This window comes from Oxyura jamaicensis, chromosome 4 (genome assembly GCF_011077185.1).
Source record: "Oxyura jamaicensis isolate SHBP4307 breed ruddy duck chromosome 4, BPBGC_Ojam_1.0, whole genome shotgun sequence".
NCBI lineage: Eukaryota > Metazoa > Chordata > Aves > Anseriformes > Anatidae > Oxyura > Oxyura jamaicensis.
The window spans coordinates 54,361,557-54,386,151 of NC_048896.1; the positions used below are offsets into that span (position 1 = coordinate 54,361,557).

The window sequence follows — 24,595 nt, forward strand, 5'->3', positions numbered from 1 at the left end:
AGTGCTGTAGATGGGACAGGGAAGTCCAATACCAGAGCAGTGCAGGAAGGGGACACAGAGCTGAACAAACACTGCTCCAAACCTCCGTGCCTGCATGTTGTGTAGCAGAATATCGGGACCCCAGAAAGAAGCCAGCTCCACTCTGTTCTGTACAAACTTAACGAAGGAGACTGTCAGAAAAACAGAATTCTCAACTTCACAGCTGAAACAGGATCAAAAATAATGTGATCATAGGATTATCCAGAAGAGGGAGGAGTCATGTTAGAAGCAGCAAAACTTGACTTTTTTTGTCAAGAGAAGAGGTTTGTTTTTCCTCCAAGCCAGATGTAGTTGAAGAACTCACTTCCTCTGGGCAAAATGAGTTAATTAATCATTTATTTTGATGTTGTGGACTGATCTATGGATTTTTACTTCATTTAAAATGTAGTCAGGGCGTGACAGTTACCTGAAATGTCTGTGGTGGTCTTTTGCTGGTCCAGGTGACAGCAAGCTGAGCCTGAGTTGCTGGGGTGCAGTTGAAAAGGTGATGAATCATATCCTGATACAGGAGATTTGTTTCTTTGAATACAATAATTTTATTTATCTTAGGGAAATCGATCTGTGATGTGAGTGGTTTCCTTTAGCGTCCAACCACAGTACCTGTAATTCAGTTTCTAATTGTGTAAAAATATATCCGTGTATATACCAAGTGCTACAAATCCATGATAACTTGAAGATGCTGTTTTAGAAGTAATGTTTAAAAAATCTGGCAAGACCATTGATGTTTGAATGGTTGCCTTTTTCAGCAGCGTGTTACGTTGTTAAACAGCTTTTCATTCCTGACTTAGAAACTGATTAAACACTCACTAAGCATAAAACTTTAAAACAGAGAAGTCCAATCAATGTTTTTATAAAAATGCACAAGAGCCACTGTCAAAGTGTCACAGTTTCATGAAGCCGTGAAGGAATGTGGACTGCTTGGTTAGATTCTCTCCTCTGTGACTCAGTCAGATTTTAAAGTTTAAAAATCTTCACTTTCACTTGAAAAAGCTTCTTTGAATACACAGTAAGTAATGCTTTTAACTCCTCAGCATACAGAAGAAAAAAAAGAGTCCAAATACAGTTTGAAAAACTATGAACCTTTTAAAATTTCAAAAGCTCCTTACAAGAATTCAAACAAGGAGACCTATGTGCTATGATGGCATTTTGATGCTCTGCTTTCTGCAAGGATTCATGCAGACAAGCCCCATTTCCCTTGGGAATGAGATATCAGTACTGTCTAACTTCAGGTACTCGTGTGGGTGTTCTGACTCTTCCTCTGGAAGTACTTCTTCCTCTTGCCTCCATGGGAATTTAGGCTCTCTAATCTCGGTGCTCTTACTTGCCACCCTGCTTGCAGACAGAAAGCATCAAACAGCTGTATGGTGTTTAGCTGCTGGCCGGGTTAAACCACAACAAGCAGTGATGTTATCCTGAGCTCCTCTCCAGCCATCTGCTGCACCCACATCCCTCGGCTGGGGATGGTGGGGCTGTGCATGAAATAGTTGAGCTCTAATTTGTTAAATGGCCAGGCCAAATCTCACCTGATGCTGCCAGTCAAAGTAACACATAAGAAACAGCCGTATCCTGGGTGTTCTGCCCAGGGCTCTCTACCTAGGATACATTCAGAACAGGACTTATCAAAGAAAGTGGTGGAGTATGTTTACAGGAGTATAGACTTTGTCTGGTCCCACTCAAAGTCCCATGATTTCCTAGGGTACTGGTAGGGAATTCAGTGTTGTGTTCTTTCCCAGTTGGGTTGCCACCCATGTACACCAAGAGTTCAGCTTGCATGTGCACAGAGCCCTTTTGGTGTGTACACTGTTCTCCCAGGCAGTGCATACATAGTCTGCAACAGTGATCCACCTGACCTTTATTCCTCAGATGACTTTCTTTAGATATAGGTTATAGTTTTACATTTCTGAATAAAATAAAATGCTTCACCATGGGAAACTTCCATTTATTTTATTTTTTTCCCAGTCTTTAGATTTCTGAAGAATGTTTTTATGCCAAACCCATTTTTATGGGCATATGTTGATTTTTCTAGGCAGAGTTATAGGAAGTGACTAGACTGTGTGATCACCTTGTCTATCATGCCTGCAGGTGGCTTTGAAAGGAAGACACATGTCAGAAGTATAATGTGCAGTCAGAACGTAATTTATGAGAGTGGTGTGTGTGAAAATGTTGTAGAAAATCAGCATCATTTAGAAATGATTCTGAATTCTGTCTTCATTTTGAGGATTGTTAAGGTGAAATGCAAAATGTAGAATAATGTGGATCTGTGAAATCCTCAGTTTAACATCATTTACCCTCCTCCTGAAGTAAAGGTGTCTGAGGACAATGCTGTTTCAGTTGTCTTAGTGTATGTTTCTTAATGTATGTTCTATTGCTGTTAAAGATGTATTAAACTAAATTACATGAAACGTTTCAATGACCTAGCATAGAATAATTCCAATCAGAATGTAAAAAAATAGTCAGTATTTTCCTAAGCATTCTGAAGTAAGTTGCAAAAATCCCACTAACGTTGTTTGGTTCACCTTTTCCTCTTGCATCTTAAAAAATATAACATATATAATTTTAGCATTTAAAATAGTAATTAAGACATCACCTGTCTGAAGACAAAACCCATCACTGTCTAGTTGTCATAATGAGAGAATAGCTATATGCTTTCAGTAGATCTCTTTTTTTTAATGTCATTGAAATAAAAACTGAATATCTTCATTATTAAATTTTCTGTTATTTTTATTCTGAAAATAATGACACCATTTTTTTGTTGTTTGATATTTGTATAGATGGTACGGTTAGTTAAGCTAACTGCTTAGTTAGGAAGAGGTTCAATCCCTGTCTTTTTAGAGTATCATCCTACAAATGCTTATATGCTTCACTTTGCATACGTGTGTAGTAGGGATCCAAGTAAATGAGTATTGATGGAACTGTCATTTGAGGTTATAAAATAATCAACCAGGGATTGTTTTACTTTTGTTATTGTGGAATACCAAATGCTATACTGGAACTTAACAACTAAACGTGTGCACATACTTCTTAGTTTTTATGCATAAAATAAAAGTATATTAACATGCAATACCTATGTACTTGTAAATACTAAGAAAAAGTTGAATATTAATGGTATGTTTTTATTTTGTAGCTTGGATCATCCTCCTCTGTGCCTTTTACATCTATATTCTCGCAGCTGTTTATGACTGTTGTAGTCCCCCTTATTATTGGACAGGTATGTCTTTTAAATATACATCCTTATTTAAAAAAATAAGATAAAGAAAGCGATCTTAAAGACAGACTGGCAACACTGTGTGCTCCACATAGGAAACAGCCTCGGGATAGTGAAGTCTAATATCAGAGAAAAGATGCTACAGTACTCCCTGGAGCCACATTGATCTTTGTGGAGACTGAGCATCTGTCCCTCACTACCACAAACATACACTACTGCATATCGAGAAGGGAGTTTGTGAACATAAAGCGGGAAAAATGGCAGCCCAGACTGTGAGAAATTCCAGCTCCATACAAATGAGCTTTGAGAATACTATATAGTCCTTTTGTCACATGCCCTTTGCCTAGATGATGAGGGAAGTTCTCCCTGTGTATTTTCTGCTACTAATTACAGGCATAAAAAATTTTCTACCTTAAAAATACATAAAAGAGCTAAACAGCCAGAAGTTAGGAAACAGTAAAATTAAGGCTGTTTGAGCCATTTTGCATATGCTTTATGATAAGGGTTGTAATTGCACAATTGCAAACTATTTTTTCTACACAACTCCTCCATCATTTGTAACAGCTGTTCAGTATTTCATCTTTTACTCACTATTCATATTGAAACACAAGGCCTTATTTTTCATGGTGTATGACTGAAATATTTCGAGTGCAAATATACTAATTACAATATAAGATTTTCTCTAACACTTGTCTCTGTGGTATGTGTTTTTTCACAAATAATAATATTATGTCTTTTCTTACACTTCATGGTGGGAAGTTGCTATATTAAGACCAAAAATCATAAGAAGTATCCACTGTATATTTTTTGATTTTGCATATCGAAACACTTGGAGCCTAAATCTTAACTACTTGTCAGTATTTATTGTTCCCAGGCATTCAGAATGCATTGAGAGAACATCAGAGGAATTTGCCACTAGTTCCAATGGAGTACTGTTGCTGTCTCTGGAATCCAGAGTTTTGGTCTGGTGTTAGCAAGAACTTTCTTAATTTTGTAAGCCCAAACCAGGCTTCGAAATGCAAAGCATGGTTAAAATATATAGGTAAATAAAATTGGAATCTGTAGTGGAGAATATTGGATAACATTAAAAATATCTCTCATTGCTTGTGCTATGTAGAACAGTGAATCAGTCTTATATCAAGCTGTAATAGCACATTTCAGAATTGGCATGTACTCTAACTTACTAAGTCCTTGTGAAGTTTGTTTCTTATGTGGTTTAAAAAAAAAAAAAAAAGGCAATTAAGCTCTAATAAGACAATGAGTACGTGCAACAGTAGTCACAGCATCCATACCTACGTGACCTGGATGTTACCATATCATGTGGAAAATGGACATACTGGTCCCCATGACCCTGAAGGTTACAGAATTAGTTGCATGCTTTCAGTCAAATGCCTAAGCACCTCCTCATTAATTAGGACCACAAAGGATTGCTGATGAACATTCCTGTGTATCATATTCTTACCTTGCCAAAAATAAATTAAATCCCTTTCAAAAGTGGAATGAGCAAAATTACTTGAGTCCTTCAGCCCTGAAAGGTCCAAGTCCAAAACCTGCAAGTCCTTAGCCAGTTGCCTTAATTTCTTGCCTTAATTTCTAGGAAATATGAAGTTTGTGGGAAATCTGCATGGCAGCAGATCTAGGAATAAAATAACCTACAGAGACAGAATATCAGCAATCTGCAGTGTGATGAGTATGGTGGTGATGTTAGATTGCTAGATAAAGTATAAAATTTCAAGAGGACTTTTGGCTATATGTATATAATGGCATGTTACTTTGGAAAGATGTCATGAGAAATTGTTGTGTGAGATGACTTGTGGGCTGCGATTTTTAATAGCTACAACAAATAATAAGGGTAAGTAAGGTAAACTGAGCAGTAAGCATACAAAACAAATATTTTGAATGATCTTACATTTAAAATCATAAATGTGATGAGACTTAATCAAGGACAGATGTAATTTAGAATCTCTGAAAAAGACTAAAAGAAAAGAAAATAGAGAATCTTAAAGCTTATGTAATTCAATCACAAGTTTATTTAAGAATTTGTTTATTATGAATACATTTCAGTAAGAAACCAAAGTATGATTCCCCTTTACAATTGTTTGAAGCAGCATCTGGAAATAAATGATAAACAGAAACAGCTCACATTCCTCTAAACGTAAAGAATTTGTTTCAAAAGTTACTGTACTTGATTATGTCTATTCAGAGGATATGGAAGAGAGGAAATGCTAAGGGTAGCTGCAGATCAGAATTGCCAAGGATGGTTTACATTGATTGTCTAGATCATGTAGAACTGTACGAAGGTAAACCAACCTGTCCAGATGGGACTAGAAGCCATTTTTGAAGGCAGATATTCAAAAGTAACGTGCAGTAACTCAGGGAAAAGCAATAAGCAAGTAAAGCACTAACATCAGGAGGTGAAGGGATACGTCAGATTACCCTTGATCCAGAGGTGGCATGGATCTGCTTTGAATTAAGTGGGAGGCTGTGCGTTTCATGTGTGGACCACTGCTCACGCACTCCTGGACTGTCGCACAACGCATGGCATAGCAACGTAGCAAAGCTTTGTGAATCGCGGGCTGCTCACTCTGGGATTCCAGATGCATTAAGAGATAATGGCCCACAATTCATGAATGACAGTTTCAGCAATTACTTCTAATTTATCATTTCGTGCCCTCAATTCCTTACCACACAGAGCCACGCTGTTCAGCAGCACAGTCGGCATGAGAATGCCTGTTAAGGTTCCCTAGTAGCAAAGAGCTTGATTGGGAAAAACTGAGCTTGGAAGCTGCCTGCTTGGAGGAGGATTACTGCTCTTCACCCTTCCTAACTCAGCTGTGATCAACAGAGGCTTTAAGCTCTCTCCACATCAGTGTAAAACAGAGGAGGCTGCTTAAAGGGAGCATTCTCTAAGGGGGTTATTTTCCTTTAAAAAATCTCACCTCTGGGAAAATCTGTGTTGCCTAAATGCTCGTTTCCTGAGCAGGCTGCAAAGCTGCCTATTTGAGCAGCCCCCAAGGATATGAGCAAAGCAGATGAGGAGGTGCTTTTACATTTGTTTTGTGGTGGTATTTACTTTATGGCAAAGTGTATAGATTGCTTGGCTGACTTGTCAGATTTTTTTAATCATGGCTGGTAGAAAGAAGTCACAACAGTATAATCAATGCTTGTTTTCTGCTGTTTCTCAAACTATTTTTTAGCATGTGGCAAGACTGCTGTTGACAGGAGTCAAACAAGCTTTTCTAGCCGCTGACGATTAAATGTGTAAAGGGCTGCAGGTACAGCCTCTGCTCAGGTGGTGACCGCCATTTGATAGTTAAAGAGAGAACTGGTAAAGAAGGAAGATACTGTGTTATCTGGAAGCCACCAAGGCTCACAGGTAGCTGTTGCTGATGCATGATCTTCAATAAGGAGGGTTACTCTGTTCTTGGTTAGAAATGTTTGGGGTGTCTGCAGTGGCCTGCATCTGCTGCATCTATAGATGTGTTTTGCTAGTAGGCAATATTATGCAAATCGATATGGATAGCACAATATTGCAATTGTATTTAGAGAGTTAAAAATAAGACCACCCTGAGAAGAGGTCTCAAAGAGAGATACAATCTACAGTATTTTAAAGACCTAATGTGCTATAAGCCTTGGAGGCCAGTAGTGTACAAGAACTTATTTGTGCACCACTCTTGAACACCTCTAAGGGGAATTTAAAAATACTTGTTACACAATAAACATACTTAATAGGTTGTCATGGAAAAGATTTTTGAATTTGTTCTTTTATCTTAAAGTTCTGATTTTTTTTTTTTTCTGGGCAGCAGAGTTCTGTAAAGTCTGATGAAGGTTGCTGCTCCTGAGCTGTCATTTTGCAGAAAAATAATTGTTTCCTTGGTTTTAGGTGTTGGTAATACTTTTAGGCAGCAAAATGTGTGGTTTCATAAAATGTCAAAATGGTTTCTTCCTGACCAGCTCTGAGAATTTGGCTGAAGACTGTTGTTTCTGTGCTGACTTTTGTCTTCTGAAGTGGCAGATAACAGGAACAGTGAAAGCCACTGCGATATTTCCTTCTCCCGTTTTGCAGACTTTCTCCATTCTCTACACCTAAGTGCTTATGACAGACTTATTTTATGTTTTATATTAAAGAGCGATTTATGATTAAATGTTAATGAAATAGAATTTTCACTGTGCTTTCATTATATTCTACTAGTTTGAACATTTTTCAAAGCAGCACACCAAAACCCACTGTTTTCTATGAATAAATAATAAAAAGCTTGTCTGTACATTATCATTCATGCATTCTCTAGTTGCCCCATTGGTAATTTGTCTGCCAGCGTAAAGTGGGCACTTCATATTAAACAGACCTTAACTAAAGCTAAAATTAATGTTATGATTCTAGTAGTTCTTCTTCCCAAATCTATAAAATGAAGTCAGTTGAACAGAAATCCTAGCTGAATGTAGTCACACTAAAAATCTTGGTGTTCTACAAGTAAAGGATTTTAAGTGCCTTCTGCGTCATTGCCCAGAATGTTCCAGAGGAACCCTATCAGCATTTTGGAGGTGTGTTTATAAATGCAACTTAGAAAGAGTGCTACGTTGCAATACAAGTTGTCAGTGAAATTGAAACTAAAGGGCTTAGCAATTTATTTATTTTTAAAGAATAAGAAATCAAAAGGGAAGGTCATGTGGCAGTTACTAGTGAGCAGAAGGAACCATTCACCTAAACATAATGTTAGTATATTGTGGAGAAGGCGCAACAATACTGAAAGAAACTGTCATAAAAAGGGAGCAGTGTCAAGTGCTTTTGTTCTTGTAACTTAAACTCATACAGAAGCAGCCTTGCTTTTTCTTCAGACTCTGGGGAGTTGCAGGGAGGAGGAGGAAGAGTGCTGTCCTGGGAAACAAGTGCTTCTGGATGCTTGTTGCAGAAAACTGAGATGGCAGATAAGCAACATTCATACCACAGTTCGTTCCCTACTGACACTTGGCTCAAAGAGGGAACAAAACCTAATCCCTACAGAAATATGAAATACGAAGAAAGTAACGTACTGCTGTTACAGACTCACTTTACATTTTTTACCGTGTTGCACCTGTTCTTAATGTTTTAAAGCAACAGTTGTAAATTGCTCCAAAATGTGTAAGTTAATTTTCAAAATGGCCTCATGTGGGCTTTATAAAGCTTGGTTTGAAAGTGTATATGTGTCAGTTATCTCTTGGGAGTAAATTGATGGGAAGAATGGAATAAAGTAGCTTTTAGAGAAATTTGGTAAGCTGAGGAAAGAAAACAAGAGGCTTGTAAATATTTACTGTCCAGATTGCAAAAATAAATCTGTGGTTTTCTTTCCTATCTTCAGAAAAGAATTACTAAATTAGATTGCATGCTCTAAAATAAGGACAGATCTGACATTCATTGTTGTCCTAGAAACTACAGAATGGTGGGTGAGCTGGTACAGTTTGGGCTTTTATGACAGCTTAGAGGAGCAGGTGCGAGTGCACATCTTGACGCTGGTACTGCCCCAGTCAGATGGTCTGGGCAGGGTCTGGCTGCACTGATGTGAGCTCTGCTCTGGAAAAGGGTTTGTGCGTTTGACCTGCAATATGGATCTTGGAGGTATAGAGGGTTATGATATAAATCTGAGAAGTTGCAATTTATCTGTATTGTTTCTTACAACCCATATAATCTCCCTTGTATCCCAGTATCTAATTCTTTCTAGTGGTTTTCACAATCCCTGTCTTCTTCGTTCATTTTACTAATTTTTCAGTATATTCCCCCTTTCATGTTTTCCAGCTTCACTGAAGTAGTTCCCAGTATTCCATGCAGACTTCTTAGTTTGCCATCACTATATAAGGAGGAATATTGATAAGTCATGGAACTGTTAACAGGTATCCTTTGAGCCTGACTGATAGCTTTTCGAAAGAAATTTTGCTTTGCAAAGTTCTGTTGCTATAAGTAATAGTTGAGAATGAGTTAGTAATCTTACCTTAAAATGCAAAGTAAATAAGGTAACTGTGGCATTTCCCAAAGAATTGATAAGATCAGAAAAAATCCTACTTTGCATAATGATGCAAATACCAAGAGATACTCTTGTAAGAACAGAAAAAGTGACTTCATAACCATTTCCCTAGTTTGTCATTTCAGGGGTTTACAAAAAAGTAAGTTAAAGACCTAGGTAGGTTTTAAAAGATGTACTTTATTACATATGTCAGAGATGGCTCCATTGCATATTTGTTGGTGGGAGAAAAATGCTCCTTGTTCTGTTTAGTTCAATTAATAATGAACAGTAATGAATTACATCGGTTATTACATATTTTTTTTTTAATCTTGCCTGTCCGGCATGTGAGCAGGCAGGTGGAAACAGTCTAACTGTATTTTACTGCTGGATTTCTGTAGGTATATAGTGTGACTTTTGTGAAGGTATAATAAGATAAGTGAATTGTTTTTCTATAATGTATCTCCTACTATTTTCATGTAAGATTTTTTAATGGATGAGTCTTATTTACCTGCTTTCCTGGAAGAACAGATCGTGTTTGTACAGGGCACATTAAGTGAATTAAGCAGATGAGCAGTTAGCCCATTTGCTTAGGAAGACTGGTGTTTCAACAAGAAGGTATGGCAGGATACCGAGCAGTCTGGAGGAAAAATACTCTAAATGTAACCAGTCAGGTAGAAGAGCTAATTTGAAATGGGCATACGACTGTTAATTCTTGTGTTATTACATTCCTTTGTTGCTGGAAAATAAATTCAGGGCAAGAGGAAATTTTGAGCCTGGAATTGCGTTTCGAAGAGAATTTGAGCCGATGCCTTTTCAAGAACCTTTGGAGGCTACTTGGACTAAGGCACCAGGAGGTGGTTGCCTGATGGACACATTTTTGTTTAGTTACCATCTAACTTTTGTGTGCTTTTTTTTTTCAGCATCTCTCCTAATACAGTTTATTTATAAAATGTCACCTTATACTAAATTTTACTCCTTCCTCTCTTTTCTCCACTGAGCTGCAGTTTGAGGGAAAGATTCACCACGCCTTTTTTTTCATGTGCAACCTCTGGGTCAGCCATCAGGAATTCCCTGCACTTTTGAGGCTGGCATGTGAATCTGCATGAAAATCCTTGCAGTTCTTTGTGCTTAATGGGATCACTACCATAAGCCTAGAGGACACAAGCTCTCCTCATGGAAGTAATTCTGCAGGAGTCTCAGCAGGGACAGGTTGCAAGGCCTTAAGAGTTGTACCTTAAAAAACTGTGCATGCTTTCTCTGATGTGGTAACATCCTGCAGCATTTCCCCATGTAAAGCACGTTTTTAATTGCTTTTATATTTCACAGTGATTATTTTTCCAATATCTCTGCCTTTTTTCCCATCCTTTAACAATGCATTGTTTTTAATTGCATTTCTTATGTGAGGAATTCCCTTTCACTAGGATCTGTGAATTTATTGCATCTGAAGAGTATTGTCCTTTTTGCTCTTTTTCATCAGTGTGCCAGTCTGATGCATCTGTTTTGGATGTAAGTCCTTCACACTTCTGCTCCAGGCTGTGAGTTCATCTGTTCACAGGAATATCACTTCAGACGTTTTCTCAAGTGCTTGTCTCTGGTGCTTGTCCCTCTCTTGTCTCCCCTTGTAGTGCTGTGTACCTCAGAATTGTGGGATCTATCATTTCAACTAAGAAGCAGCACCCCAGAATAGTGCTCAAGTCTGGCATACTTAGTACAGCTCATAACATGCAAAAATCATTGTGTTAGCTCTCTGCTTGCAGACAAATGAAGCTTAACATTTCTGTCTAGGCTCCAACTTTACCTAGCAGATCCCATATTTAATCACTTCAACCTGTGTTGTTCGTGGCATTTCAACCTCTATTAGACTTGTTGTCAGTGTGTGCTGTCGCCACAGAGCTGCCAGGTTCCCTGGCTGACTCTGTACTCCTAGTGTGTGTTGTCTGTATTGTAGTGGGATTTGCCAAGATGTGTAGTGAAATAATAAGCTTGTTTTGTTTTGTTTAAGATCCTATGTTTTAACACTGGAAAGTTATAAAATTGGGTTAAGAATTAAAAGGCTTTCAAAGTATCCTTGTCCTCCAACAACTCTTCAGGGCATGAATAAGTAACAAATAGATTGTTTTTCAGTCAAAATGAATCAGCTGACATGAGCTTCCCTGATAAAAAAATCTAGTTGAGCTCTTACAAATACCTGTAGGCTTATTTTTTTCTCCTCTTAAATTATATAAGAATTTGGATTACCTGGAATCAATGATCATAGGCTGAATCCACCTCTGAAATTACAGATTTTTTTGAACCTGTGAGGAAATCAAAGTGTATTGGATACTGTGTTAGAGAGGATGTACTCATCTCTGTTTTTACATCTGGTGATTTTCTAAGGCCACAGTTTAGTCCTTCAGAATCTGATTGTCTTTTTTATTATTATTATTTTTAATATAAAGTACAGTAAAAAGCCATAATGGTATTTATGCTTGCTCATTCACAATAGTTGCAGACACAGTAAAGGTGGATATCTAAAGAAGGTGTCAGCTGATGGAAGATTTTGAGGAACTACTGCTTGCAGCTTTAAAATGTTTTTCTTTTCTCTTATACATCTGTCTGTGTTAAATGTGTATGAAGTTCATAGTGTCATGCACGTTGTATTTATGCCTTGTACAGACACAAGGTTATAGGTTTCATAATAAATACTTCCAGTTAATTATACCCGTGGCATATTTAACCATAACTTTTATTTTTTCAGCATCTCATTAATGAGCATGGTGGAAGGACCACGAATGGGTGGTCTCAAGTAGCTTTTCTTTTTTCCCAAACTGACCTTAATTTAGGGCATAATAGGATTATTTTTTTTTAACTTCCTTAGAAAACACTCCCTTTAGAGGTGAAAATCTGTGCTTATTGCTTGCAATGTCCAGAATAGGCTCATCTGGTCTTCTGGGTTGATCTCTGTCACACTGCACACTGAATTTCTGCACACAGCTGTGCTGGCTCCCTTCCATCAGTGTGGCAGTGTATTCCTACCTGCTGGCCTGTAGGGAGGTGCCTGATGGACTCCGCTCAATTCTCTTTCAAAAGTTTGGCTGTATCATTGAGTTGTGTTCCCTCTCTAACATCTGGCAAGTGTGAAATTTTAAAGTTGTATTTTCACTGGGGTGCTTGAGCGTTTTCTTGTGTGTTTTCCTGTAAATCTGTTATTCTTCATCAGCGGGAAGCTTACAAGGACTGACAAGGTCTTCAGCCTGCTTGGCTTTTTGTGAACCTCACACGCAAAGTTTTTAGTGGATGCCCTGCCATGTGGCTTACCGAGCCTACTTTCCATGGATACTGGGCTAGCTGCTTACAGGACTTCCGTATTGAGAGATTTGCAAACAAGCTGGGAAGGCAGTGAGGAAAGCTGTCAGCTCTGAGGTCAATCCAGTGGCTTTAGCGGTTAGTGTGTGAAAAGGTCCTGTGGTAGCTTTGGTGACGATGTTTTGATATTAATCTTGAATACCTCTAAAATGCTCTGTATTATTAAAATGATAGTGATGTTGCTTTTTAATGGCACCGCTATGGGAAGGTAATGAGACACCTTTAGAGCCTTCTTGGTAGGATCGTTTCAGGATCTTGTGCTATTATTTCTGAAAGAGTATGATAACGGAGAGTATCGGGAAGGCTCAGGAGAAATTAGGCAAGATAATGGGATCACTGAAAAATTAACACAAGTCACAGTTGTATGAGAAAAGCTTTAAAAAGTTTTTTCAAACCATATAAAGTGAAGAGATAAAATAAAAGCGACTCCCCAGACAGGGCTCAAATAGATGAATTGTATCTGCTGATGTGTAGTCCTGTAGTGTTTGGCATAATTTGAAACTTGAATTTACTTTAAAGTTTATAGTTGTTTCTAAAAAAAAAACTTGAAAAACAACTTCAGATTAAATTTCCTGAAATTGCAAAAGTTAGGCTGAGTAGGTTTGCTTGTTTTCATGTGTTAATTCTTGTATTCTGAAAGCGTGCAAATGGCATTTGTCTTTGGATTTACAAAAACTCCAGATATTCAGAGTTTGAATTATTTAAACTCCCACAACACATGCACTTTTGCTTTTCAAGCTTGAGTTATAATTTAATTAAAAACTTCTGGTGCATCGCTAGCTATTTAAATATTAAAATGTTCCATGGATCACTTTCGATTATCTACCGTCGTGAAATTCCTGAAGATGTCAGATTTTTAAGATTCCCAAAGTTGCACTTGGAATTGTCTGTTGATGCAAAGGGGACTGTGATAATTACATACATCCATTAGTATCAGCAGAGGAGATAAACTTTGGGGAGGCTTAATGGGCATGTCTCGGTGACAGCTAGCAAAGAACATTTGGCATGATTAAGGATGGATTTGAATGTACTTGAAAATATACTCTCATTATGGACGCCCAGTGGAAGTTGCACTACAAATGTTAAATTCCCCAGAAGAAGAGTTGTGTGGCAGGGAAGCTTTGAAATCCACTGTGGCCGTCATCCAAATTACTCTCTTCTCTTTGTGTCTTTCCGCTGTCAGATTCACTTTGTGATGCCCAACTTGGCTCCCTGCATCTTTGAAAAGAGGCAACCTGTTGATTTCTGTGTTTCAGATTGTCCGAAGATACATCAGGGACTGGCTTGAAAGGAAGAAGCCTCCATTTGGCGCTATCAGCAGCTGTGTGCTCCTGATGATCATCTACACCACATTCTGTGATACTTTCGCCAATCCAAATATCGACCTTGACAAATTTAGTTTAATCGTAATAGTGTTCATAAGTAAGTTCAGTCTTAAAACATCTCCTGTATCAGTGATTCATGGGTGCAATGAGCTATATGTATTGCACAGGATGGGGCTGGGATAATGCTGAAATGGGGCTAGAGCTGGTACCTTTAACGTGTCTAGCAAACCAAATAGATTACCAGACTTAGGGGCTCGATGCTTTTAGGAGATTGAGTAAGCATTTTGATAAGGGTGAACCCTGCTATTTAGGTGTTCCTGAGACTGCTCAGTGGTCCTTCCCTTCTAAAGGGGCATGGCATTACTTTCCAAGAGTTTCTGACTGTTCTGATTTGTCTTCTTGTTTTTTAAACAGCCATATTTGCACAGATGATACATTCCAAACAGAAAGGAAATATTTGGGTTTAAACTGTTACTCAAAAGCATTGTTAAAACTTTTAAATAGTTCCTGACCATGTTACAAACCTAGAAACTAGTTGGGAGGTGTTGATACATTTCTGTGGATGAACACATTTGGTGCAGAGTTTGTTTTAGAAGCACTCTATTCATTCAGCCTTAAATAATGCACACATGAGAATAGACTGCTGGTATCTTTGCCATCAGTTAAAAATACACTTGCAGATCACTACCTCCCAGGGAAGGGCAGTGGTATACAGGCACTGTCTTCTCTCCCTGTAGGTAATTCCTGTCTTGCTTCAGACTGCAGAGACAGGAGTTTCAGTTTGCTTGAAGCAGAGGTAACTACAGTATGCTACAGTATAAATCACGTCTTATGTTTTCTAAAACTGTTAGATTTTAAGAAATCAGTGCATCACTTCCCTGAAGTATGTGTATGTGCACGTTTCTATCTAATAAGAATCATGTATTTTAGATAAATCCAACCTTCACTGAAGTCAGTGGAAAATTTGCCTCTACACTTAGTGGGTCACTTTTTATTCCATCTTACATGTTCTAGCTGTGGTATTTTTTTATTATGAAACACCATATATGTATAACATATTACATGGAATTATAACTGGTACTGCATAACTGCTTTATTCTGGAAGCGAAGAAGAAGGAAGCCATTCAAATGAGCTTTTGCAAAATGGAAGAAATACTTGTTTGCACAGGCACTTGAGAAGGACCACACATGCTTAAATCAGTGTAGGGTTGTCAGAAAAAAAGAGGGACATCTCCAACTCTGACGTAAGATGCAGAGAAACAGAATGAAGTAATTTCATTATAGTGATGACCACTACATTGGAAAAAAGTTGCCTTTGAGATAAAAATGCAGGTTTTTCCTTGAACAGTTGTAGAGTGGTTGCTTCCATTGCCTTTCTTTTACTTTCTTTTTGCAGAGACAGCTCTGCATTTGTGCCATGTGTAATTAGGTACACCACTTGCAGTGCAATGTATTAAAAATCATTATATATACGTTTTCATTTCCAGTGTGCATAATTGGAGTTTCTTAGTACAAATATTAACATAAGCCTTGAAACTGCTAGGAACATATTAGGCATTTGTTTTTGCTAAAACATTTATAAAACCGAACAATAAGGAAGTTGTGGAGATAAGTATATGTGCTATATTCTAGAAGAAAGTTTTTGAACCTACACTGGATGTGTTGGCTGAATGCGTGTGTTATGTTATTATCAGGATGTGAAAGTAGCACAAAGATTTTGAGATGAAACTGCATTTATTATTCTGCTGATTAATGTTGTCATGGAATTTTTATGTTAATATGCTAGCCACAGCAAAATATGCACGAGGGATAATTGATAGTAACACATGCATATTGCTTTACAGAGCTATACGTATTAAGGGATTTTTTTCTGTGCATATTAAATTAATGTACTTAGCTGCAGAAATATTGTAATTCGGGAACAATGGATTGCTTCCGTAGTTCACGAAGGAAGTATTAAGTGCATGCCGAGGTGACATTTATACATCCTAGGAAACGTTATGTAAGAGAATGGAAAATGTCACTGGTAATAGCTAATATCCCTGCCATGTTGCCCACTTATAAACTGGGGTCAAAATCAAATGCATTGTCTTGGCTTGCACTGCCCTCAGGGACACATTAGCCTTATTGCATTCACAAGTTTTGCAAGGAGAAGGGAGAGGACTCACCCCCAGATTCTGCTGAAAGTAAGAGCCCTCCCCCCAGCACACTCCCCCCGAAAAGGGCCATGCAGGTCATAGGGCTTCTCCTCCAGCTCTGCAGGGAGTTCCTGCCCTCCAGCGCAGAGCTGGTCTCTGCAGCCCCAGCAGCTACTCACAGCACAGCTGGGAAGCCGCCTCTGCTCCCTGAGCTCATTCCCTGCATCTCTGCAGATCGAGTGTGGGCTCTGCATGTCCCAGAACCCCTGCGGGCATCATGTGAGCTGGCAGAGAGGAGACCTCCCCTCAGGATGCACAAAACCCATCCACACTTACAAAGTTGAATGAGCTTGAATGAACAGCTGCTTTGTCTGATGTATGCTGCCCAGTTCAGGAATTAGCCTTTGTCTCAGAGGGAATTAAATGTCTATGATTATCTCCTGTTAATAGTGATCATTCATCAGGAGAGTAATATACCCACTGCGTGAGAATATTTATTGCAATCATGCTTACACATTGTACTTTCATCTGTTAAACAGAAAGGGGCTACATTTAAATACTTGGCAACCAGAGCACATCCAAGAGGTTTTATATTGTTGATCCCATAAGCAAAACTAGTGAAAACAGATGTGCAGCATGCAACAGTGAATTTCTCTGGAATTCATTGTTTCAATAAATATTTCATTCAGAAGTTAGCTGGGGAAGAACTTGTGTATCCAGAATACTAGCTCTGTCTTGGATGTGATGATACATATTGTTCTTGCAGACATGATTGTCCTAATCACCAGCCATTAAAGGCTGTCTGGCATTGGATTTCTCTCAATTGACTTGGCGCAGCCTACCTTCTGATCTGTTGTGTGAGTGCAAAAGGTGCATACGCAGCACTCGAAGAGATTTAAATGACCTTCACTTCTGTGATGCAAGTCCAATTTTACCTTGTTTCTCTTTCAGTATTTTCTGTTCAGATGAGCTTCATGTTTTTGACTTTTCTCTTCTCTACAAGGTAAATGAGTGTCCTGAAACAGAATGATTGAATATTTTTGTGTGATATTTTTGCTTTGTGTGATACAAAAACATGTAAGCGCAGGTTTCCAAATAGGGGTGACCTCGTTTTGATATTTCATATTGTCCTCACTGCATTTTCTGTTAGCATTTCATAGACTAAGAGAGCAGGACCCAAATTCTGTCCTTTCTTGTGTGTTAATTACAGAGTTGTTAAATCTCAATCAATCACTGCTATATCTCATCCACTGAAAAAAAATGGATTTGCACAGATGTCACTGAAGGTATAATTTGCCCTGCAGACATGCTGATGACATATGAGAGAGAGAACTCAGTTTGACTTTTTACATCTCAAGATACATTTGCTGGGCTGGCAATCCACTCTTCTCTGTATATGTCAAATCTGTTACATTTATATGGTGATTCTTAAAAGGCAGTTGTCCCGAACTAACATTTGGTATAGGTATTCTTTTTCCTTTTAAATATCAACTAAGAAGAAGAGTTGTATGTTCACTTCTCAAAAAATAGTACTGTGAGAACAGTGTTAGCCAAAGGCTTAGTGCATCACTGGAGCTAGTTAGAATATCCAGCACTGTCCTCTGATTTGTGCTTCCTGGAGTATTTTCCTTAGCAGTACTCTGATGAACGTGAAGTGTCACAATACAGCAGACTCCAGACATATGCTTTATATAAATTATACAATATCTGTAAGGGGGAGTCATAAAGAAAGGTGCCATGTCTTACAGCTACTTACACTTTTTTTAGTGCCACAAGGAAATTTCTCTGTGACAAGGTCATACTGTGACTTTGGAAGGCAATTTTATATAACTTTTGAATATCTATACTTGATCTGGAAGAAAGATCTGCCCCAACTGTAAAATCTGAAGTGCTGTAAGTAGTAACCAGTTCAGACAGTATGATAAATATTTAGAATCTCGGAAAATTATTCCAAATTTGGACCAAAGAGTGATCCATTAACCAGTCATAAACCTCTGTACGTCGTTTTTCCACCTTTTCTGGCATTGCTTCCAATGTGTAAACCTTTAGATGAAGTTTTTCTTTGAAGTAGAAGATAACTACATGCTCTAAGCAATGTTTAGAGTGTAGACTCAGTATACTGTCTAAACTGAGCGTCTTGTAACTGTTACATACTAGGAAAGAAAATCATAGGTCATTCTCTTTTTTATTATTATTTTTTCACAGAGGCAAACCGGCCACTACTGAGATATAGCATGTTTGCAAAAATAGCCCTGGCTGGAATAAAATTTGTCCTACATACTGTGTGTTCAGAATTCCTCTCTTTCACAGGGGAGCATATTCAGTAGAGAGTTTGCAACAACTGAGAAACAATTCTGCTTTAAAAAAAAAAATAATCAAACACTGTTGGTAGAATTATTTCTGTCACTAGAACTGATCAAAGTGATGTGAACTTGCATATGGATCCTCAAAGTAATATATTTGATTGATGATGTTTTAAGAAGGTTTTTGCTATTAGATGTTATTAAAACTCTTTCTTTTCTAGGAATGACTCTGGTTTCACACCAGCAGACACAGTGGCTATCATTTTCTGTTCCACACACAAATCCCTCACCCTGGGTAAGTCAGAAGATAAGCTTTTGAGCAAAACAACAGTAACATTCATAGCCTGTTTTGTTGAAGAGGAAATAAAAGTAGTTGTTTGCTGGCTTTTCTGCCTAAATGTTTTTCATTTCAGTGTGGCAAGTAATGCTACCAGTATGATATTAATTGTAGGATAATATTTTTGCATACATTAAAAAAATGGTTATTACGGAACATGCAACGTGGTCTTCTCAGCTCAGATTTCAGGTGTATCATTAAGACCTCATGGAAAGCTGGATTTTTCTTTCTGTTCTTATATTGTTGTTCTGTTGCCTATTCTGATATTGATAAAATTTCAGCTTTGTTACTAAAAATATTCTAAGGTATATCTTCCCAGTCTCACAATAAATTTCTTAAACCTCAAAACTAAGATGTACAAGTGAAAACAAAGCATGTAGTGTATTCAGTAATCACAAACAGATAATACAGTCTTTTACTTAATATGAGCGAAATGTATGTGTTTAAGTCTGCACATTTTGGGGACAGTGTTTTTAGAATTAGAGTTAATCAAAATATATTTGAGATATTTGTCATTTAAAATCTCTTAGTGATAAGATGTTCTAGTGTAAAGTCACAAAATACTGTCTCAGAGTCCTGCTTAGAGTCACTTGATACTGCTTCATTCATTATGTTCAGTCAGTGAAATGACTAGTATTTGAATATTGTCATGCTGTTTTTCAAAATACGAAAACGTTTGATAGAGCGTATGCAACTAAATATATGCCTTTTCAAGACACAAACACAGCTAGTGTCAATAACGGAGTTAAGAGCTCAGCCTGAAGTAGGGGAAGAACGAGTTCAAACTTAGAGAGGTGAGATGTTTTCAAGTCGGTTTGATAAGGTAAAACTCATCTCAGGGTCCTTTGCTTCAGCCAGGCCTGTGCTGCAGAATGGTTGCAAGCATCCTTGGCAGACTGTGGGAGGTGAAAGACTTCCTGGAATACAAGGGAAAGGCAAACATAATGCCTCTTTTCAAAATGGAAATGAGGAGGGGCCAAGGAATTATTGAGTGAGTTTAACTTAATTGCATAGGAAACTACTGAAACAAGTATATAATTTTAACAGTGTAGGAGGAAACAAGGAAATGAGTAAGAGTCCCATAGGTTTGTCAAATGTGTATTATATCAAACCAAATTAATTTCCTTTCACACAAGGTCCTGTGGTTTGTGGAAAAGTAGCAAAAGTTGCATGGGTTAAGAGCATCCTGGCTTTCAACGCTATTGCATGGCATTTTGGGTTCCACAGTTCAAAAACGTTGTGGACCAATTGGAAGGAGATCAGAGGAGAGTGCCACAAACGATCCTAAGTTTCATAAATATGGCCCATGAGAAAGGTTGAAACAACTGGGTTTATTGAGAGACAACAGCTGAAATACAGTAATGATCTTCAAATGCATAAGAGGTTGATTCAAAGTAGAAGTGACTCTTTCACAGTGGACTTTGAAAAGGGAAGAGCTTTGTTACAATGAATACGATTGAAGCAGTCAGGGAAGCCTCACTGTAAAAAACACTTAAGCCATGGAATATGTTGCCTATCAGTGTCGTGAAATATCTTATCATTGTAGACAAGTTTCAGTCAGGAATTAGATAAACTGGAGTTGACCCTGCCTTGGAGCAGTAGATAGATTAAATGACATTTGAGGTTCTTTCCAGCTGATTGTTCAGACTGAAGCTTCAACTAGTAAATGTGCTTGTATTCAGGAGGACGGTTATGTTTGTATTTATAGAAAGCAACCCCACACCTAAATCATAACACACTACTGTACTTGCTGCTATATGGAGATGTATAGGAATTTAGGACACAGCCATGATATTACAGAAGAGAAGTTGGTTGTATCTGACAGCACAAATGTGTAATTTGCTTCTTTCCTCCCCTGTGAAAACAGATTTATATACACTCTGTGAATACTTCTGCAGCAGATGATAGCACTGAGAAAATAACCACAAAGCCTTTTAAAAAAATATTTAAGTCGTGAGGGGGCTTGCTTACCTTCACCCAGAAAAACTATTAGGGACTCTTCATCTCTTTCACTTGCTCTGCCAAGCATCCTCATGTAGCATCTTGACCTGCACCCTATGTGAACAGCTGAGTCGGTGCACATTTCATCTGCTAATACACTCTCCTTTTGATATTTTGTTTTCTTATCTAACAGAGACTATTTCCAGGTTTGTAGTTTGCTTGCCTTTTTGACTTGCATTTTCCCAATTCCAGGTTACTGCTCTGATTAACACAGCCTGACAAGTCAGATATACTTTATATTTTGCTTTGCCCAATCACAGCAACAACAACAAAAAATATTTCAACCACCTTGACTTCAAGGGCTCCTACAACTTCTCCTCAGCCATATATACTTTCATCTCATACAGATGCTTCATATGGATAAGCGTGCAAATTGAAACGAAACAGATTCATGGTGGAACACGGTATTACAGGACTGTTTTCTTGGCTACAGAGTGTTTCATTTGTGAGCTTCAGGACAGATTGTTTTACCTTCATCTTTGAAGAGCTTGTGTCTCATTAAAGGCATATTCTGCTGTTTGGTATTAGTACCAGGTCTAGATAAGACAGATCTGTGTAAGTACACATTTCTATGTAAATAGAGAATCAGATTTTGTAAAGCCATAGTGAGATGAGATATGCCCCTGAGCTGATGATGTAAACAAGAATTGTTAACCAGAGCAACTAGCATTTATTTCTTCACTGAAGTTGAAAGCAGAGTAGATACAATTAGTTCTTGAGGATCAGCCATTTCTGAATGACAGTTAAATCTATTTCTAGCAGTCTTGTCCACCCTGATCTTAGCAGGAACAAGAACAGACACATGTATTTTACCTCCTATTCTTTTGTTGTTCTGTCACATTTCTCCATGTCCAGAGGTGTTTACTATAAACCACTCAACAAGAAACCTTCTGTTCTCTTGCAGCAGAGAGAGTTTTTCTCTCTCACAGTCGTTTCAGTGCCTGAAAGCATGAACACAGCTCAGGGTCTGGTTTCATATCCATTGTGGAGCTGTGCTTTGTTTGTCTTCAAGATTCCAGTGGTAGTATATAAATGAGCCCCCAACACTTGTTCTTTCACTTTGAAATTGATTTCTCTCAGCTTGGCAGGTAAAGCTGCAGATAGGTACGTCTGGTCCCTTCCCTGGGGAATTTACGATGGCACCGACAAAAGTGGGAGAAGAGCTGACAGCTTTAAAGCTTTAGAAGTGGTAATAGGAGAGGCATGAGAAGACTTTTATAAGTCACTTTCTCCCACACCATATTATGAAACCAACTAATTCCCATGCAGTGCATGCTCATGAGGCCAACTGCCACTTCCAGTGTTGAATCCATGAATAAGTGCTTGCTTTGCACGGAGATGAGTGCTGTTCCCATATGCTGGGTTTTATTTTGTAGACAGAACAGTTGACACACTTTTTGTCTCACAGATCAGAGTGCAGGGCTTGTTTGTGTAAGGACAAATTACACAGGGTAGGTGCCTTTGTGTTTCTTAGTTAGGAGCACAAGCCGGTATTTCTGAATAGAGGTGGATGCTTTGGCAGTTTTTGAATAGAGTACATCACACGTGCAGAAAAAAATAATGTTATTTGTATTTCACATAATGAGTGAAATGGGATATAAACTTACAAGTAGTGAAGATAAATATAGTATTCACAATGCCCTCTGGCATATTCACCCACACTTTGTTCTCTTTCTCTCCTTCTGCCTACTCACATATATGCATAGTGCATGTGAGCACACACATATGCGGACATTTGATGCATGGCTTTTATTAGTGCATTTGCCATTGATTGATTAGTACTTAGTATTAGTACTTCTTCTATTGATTGATTGCAGATGAAGTGACTATTTGACCTTTAATTATGAGCCTTGCTATTGAAAATGACATTGAGCTATGGCTTCACATAATCCATCTGGAAAGCCCGACATGATGCCATTCCCTGGAGTTCATTCAGCGAGAAGAGAAGAGGCCTCAAGGAAGTGCAAAGCTATCACTGTGGCTCATCTAAACAATACTGCAGAGTTGTTGCTTGGACTTACATGAAAGTTGCAGCCAAGTACGGAACATTATTTTATCTTTGGCAGAGTTGGCAGAGTGAATTACTAGCCAGAAGTTACAACTCCAAAATAAAATTTTAGGATAGTCAAAAAAATATTTTTAATTTACTTTGTGATACTTTATTTATGAATAGAAAATGGAGTAGTGGTACTTATTTTGCTCTCACAAGTGCAACTGTCTGTAATGCAGGTATGATGAACAGCAGATTAGTTTAAAAAAAAAAAAAACTTATAATGAAATTAGGGTATTTTGTGATGCATAGTGCATTTTTCCTCATTTGTATTTAACAATGTTGCTGTTCTTCCATTATGGAATTCTTAAGGTAATGCAATCAAAGTTTCTAGGGTACAAAGTACTTCCAGGAAAGAATAATTTTCAAAAGAAAAGACAAAGCCCTTTGTATTGTTTTAATTTCATTCAATTTTTTTTTTTTTTAAATACTCAGCTACTTACTCTGTGAGTACAGAATTGATAGTCTGTCCTTGAACAATTTTTAAAAGCACTGTGTAATGCACAAGTGGATTCACAGACAGCTCAATTGTCTGTGAGCACATAATCTAGGCTATGGATTAATCAGCCCATGCCTTCCCTCAAGTTCCCCAGCTGCACAATGTGACAGAGTGCATCGTGCTCACATATAGCTCCAATCTGCTCACAGCTATCTAGAGTTTGCTCATGTTTTCTACAGATATCTTTACAAGTTTTTCAGAGATAAGTAATTATATTTGCACAACCTAAGCCACTGCTGTTTAATATTAGCTGTGTTCTTGCTTCATCTGGCTGTTCTTGTACCCAAAGTCTGCGAAATGCTGCACTAATCAAAAGCAGGCTCTTATTTTGTGGTGATAGTCACATTTTCCTTTAGACTGAAAAATGCCAAACTGTTATAACTTGTGTTAAGATAAAAGGTAGATCACTTTGATTTTAAAAAGAAGACCTCACTTAATAATCTGTGATAGGAGGTAAGACTGCAAAATCAGATGCATTGCCCTAAGTGAATATTCAAGCCAAACTCTGTGGTTGCTTTTCTCTGTTCCTGGTAGAGAATTGTCCTCTAAGGTGGTTATTCACCAAGGTATGAACTGTGCCTAGCTGTGAATGTATAAATAATTCCATAAAGATGTAAAAATAATCCTGGTTAATTGCTCTCTAAAAGTTTTCAAGAGTAAGATTTGTGATAGTTTTTTCTACTTTCAAAATTTTCCTTTGAATGTTGAACAAGAGGCATTACTGCTGGTATCCTGTCATACTTCCTGGTGTTATTAGTGATTGAATTTGCAATTATTCTTACCTGTTCTAGACTTTTAGTCTCATTTCCTACCCAGCTGTTAGAGTGATATAAGTGAAAATGATCTGGCTACACTACTCGGACTGGAATTGGTAGGGTGTTGACCCTCAGAGAAGAAGGGAAGCCAATGGGAGAAATGTGACAGAAAGAGTGTGTGTCATGTGGATACCATGTCTGGGCTACGTATCCCTCACTTCTTCCAGAGGGTTAGGAACAGAAGGGCCCTCTTGATCCCATGCCTGCTTCTGAGATCCCAGGGGATTTAGTGGCTGCTAAAACTGTTCACCAGTTTTGTTAGCGTGATCCTTTGGGTCAAACTGAAAAGTTATTCTCTTCAGTTTCCACACAGCAATTGCTTGGAAGAAGCAGCAAGTCATTGGATAGGCTTTTTCCTCTTCTCTATAGTTCACCATCTCTTTGTCTCTGGAAAATAAGAACTGAGGATTTTGTATTACATGAGATGACAGTGGAATGAGCAGAAGCACCAAAGTGCACTAGACATTTCTCCTGTCCACATCTTTCTTTGTAGCCTAACTTGAGGGCAGCTAGATTGTCTTTCCTAGCTCATTCATTTTGTAGAAGCAATGTTTGGTTCTTAC

At 38.0% G+C, this 24,595-nt stretch overlaps 1 protein-coding gene across 6 annotated transcripts in view; it reads left to right on the forward strand.

Moving 5' to 3' along the window:
- The window catches only part of SLC10A7 (solute carrier family 10 member 7), a 148,646-nt gene that overhangs the window by 105,723 nt on the left and 18,328 nt on the right, over positions 1-24,595 (forward strand). For 3 of the 6 annotated variants that reach the window (XM_035325251.1, XM_035325250.1, XM_035325255.1), the window contains 4 exons: positions 3,164-3,247; positions 13,821-13,986; positions 16,979-17,030; positions 18,552-18,625. In XM_035325251.1, the coding sequence (XP_035181142.1) occupies positions 3,164-3,247; positions 13,821-13,986; positions 16,979-17,030; positions 18,552-18,625 (376 nt within the window). Of the gene's footprint in view, positions 1-3,163; positions 3,248-13,820; positions 13,987-16,978; positions 17,031-18,551; positions 18,626-22,485; positions 23,120-24,595 lie in introns of those variants that run through there. The other 3 variants (XM_035325252.1, XM_035325253.1, XM_035325254.1) reach the window with 2 other exon arrangements.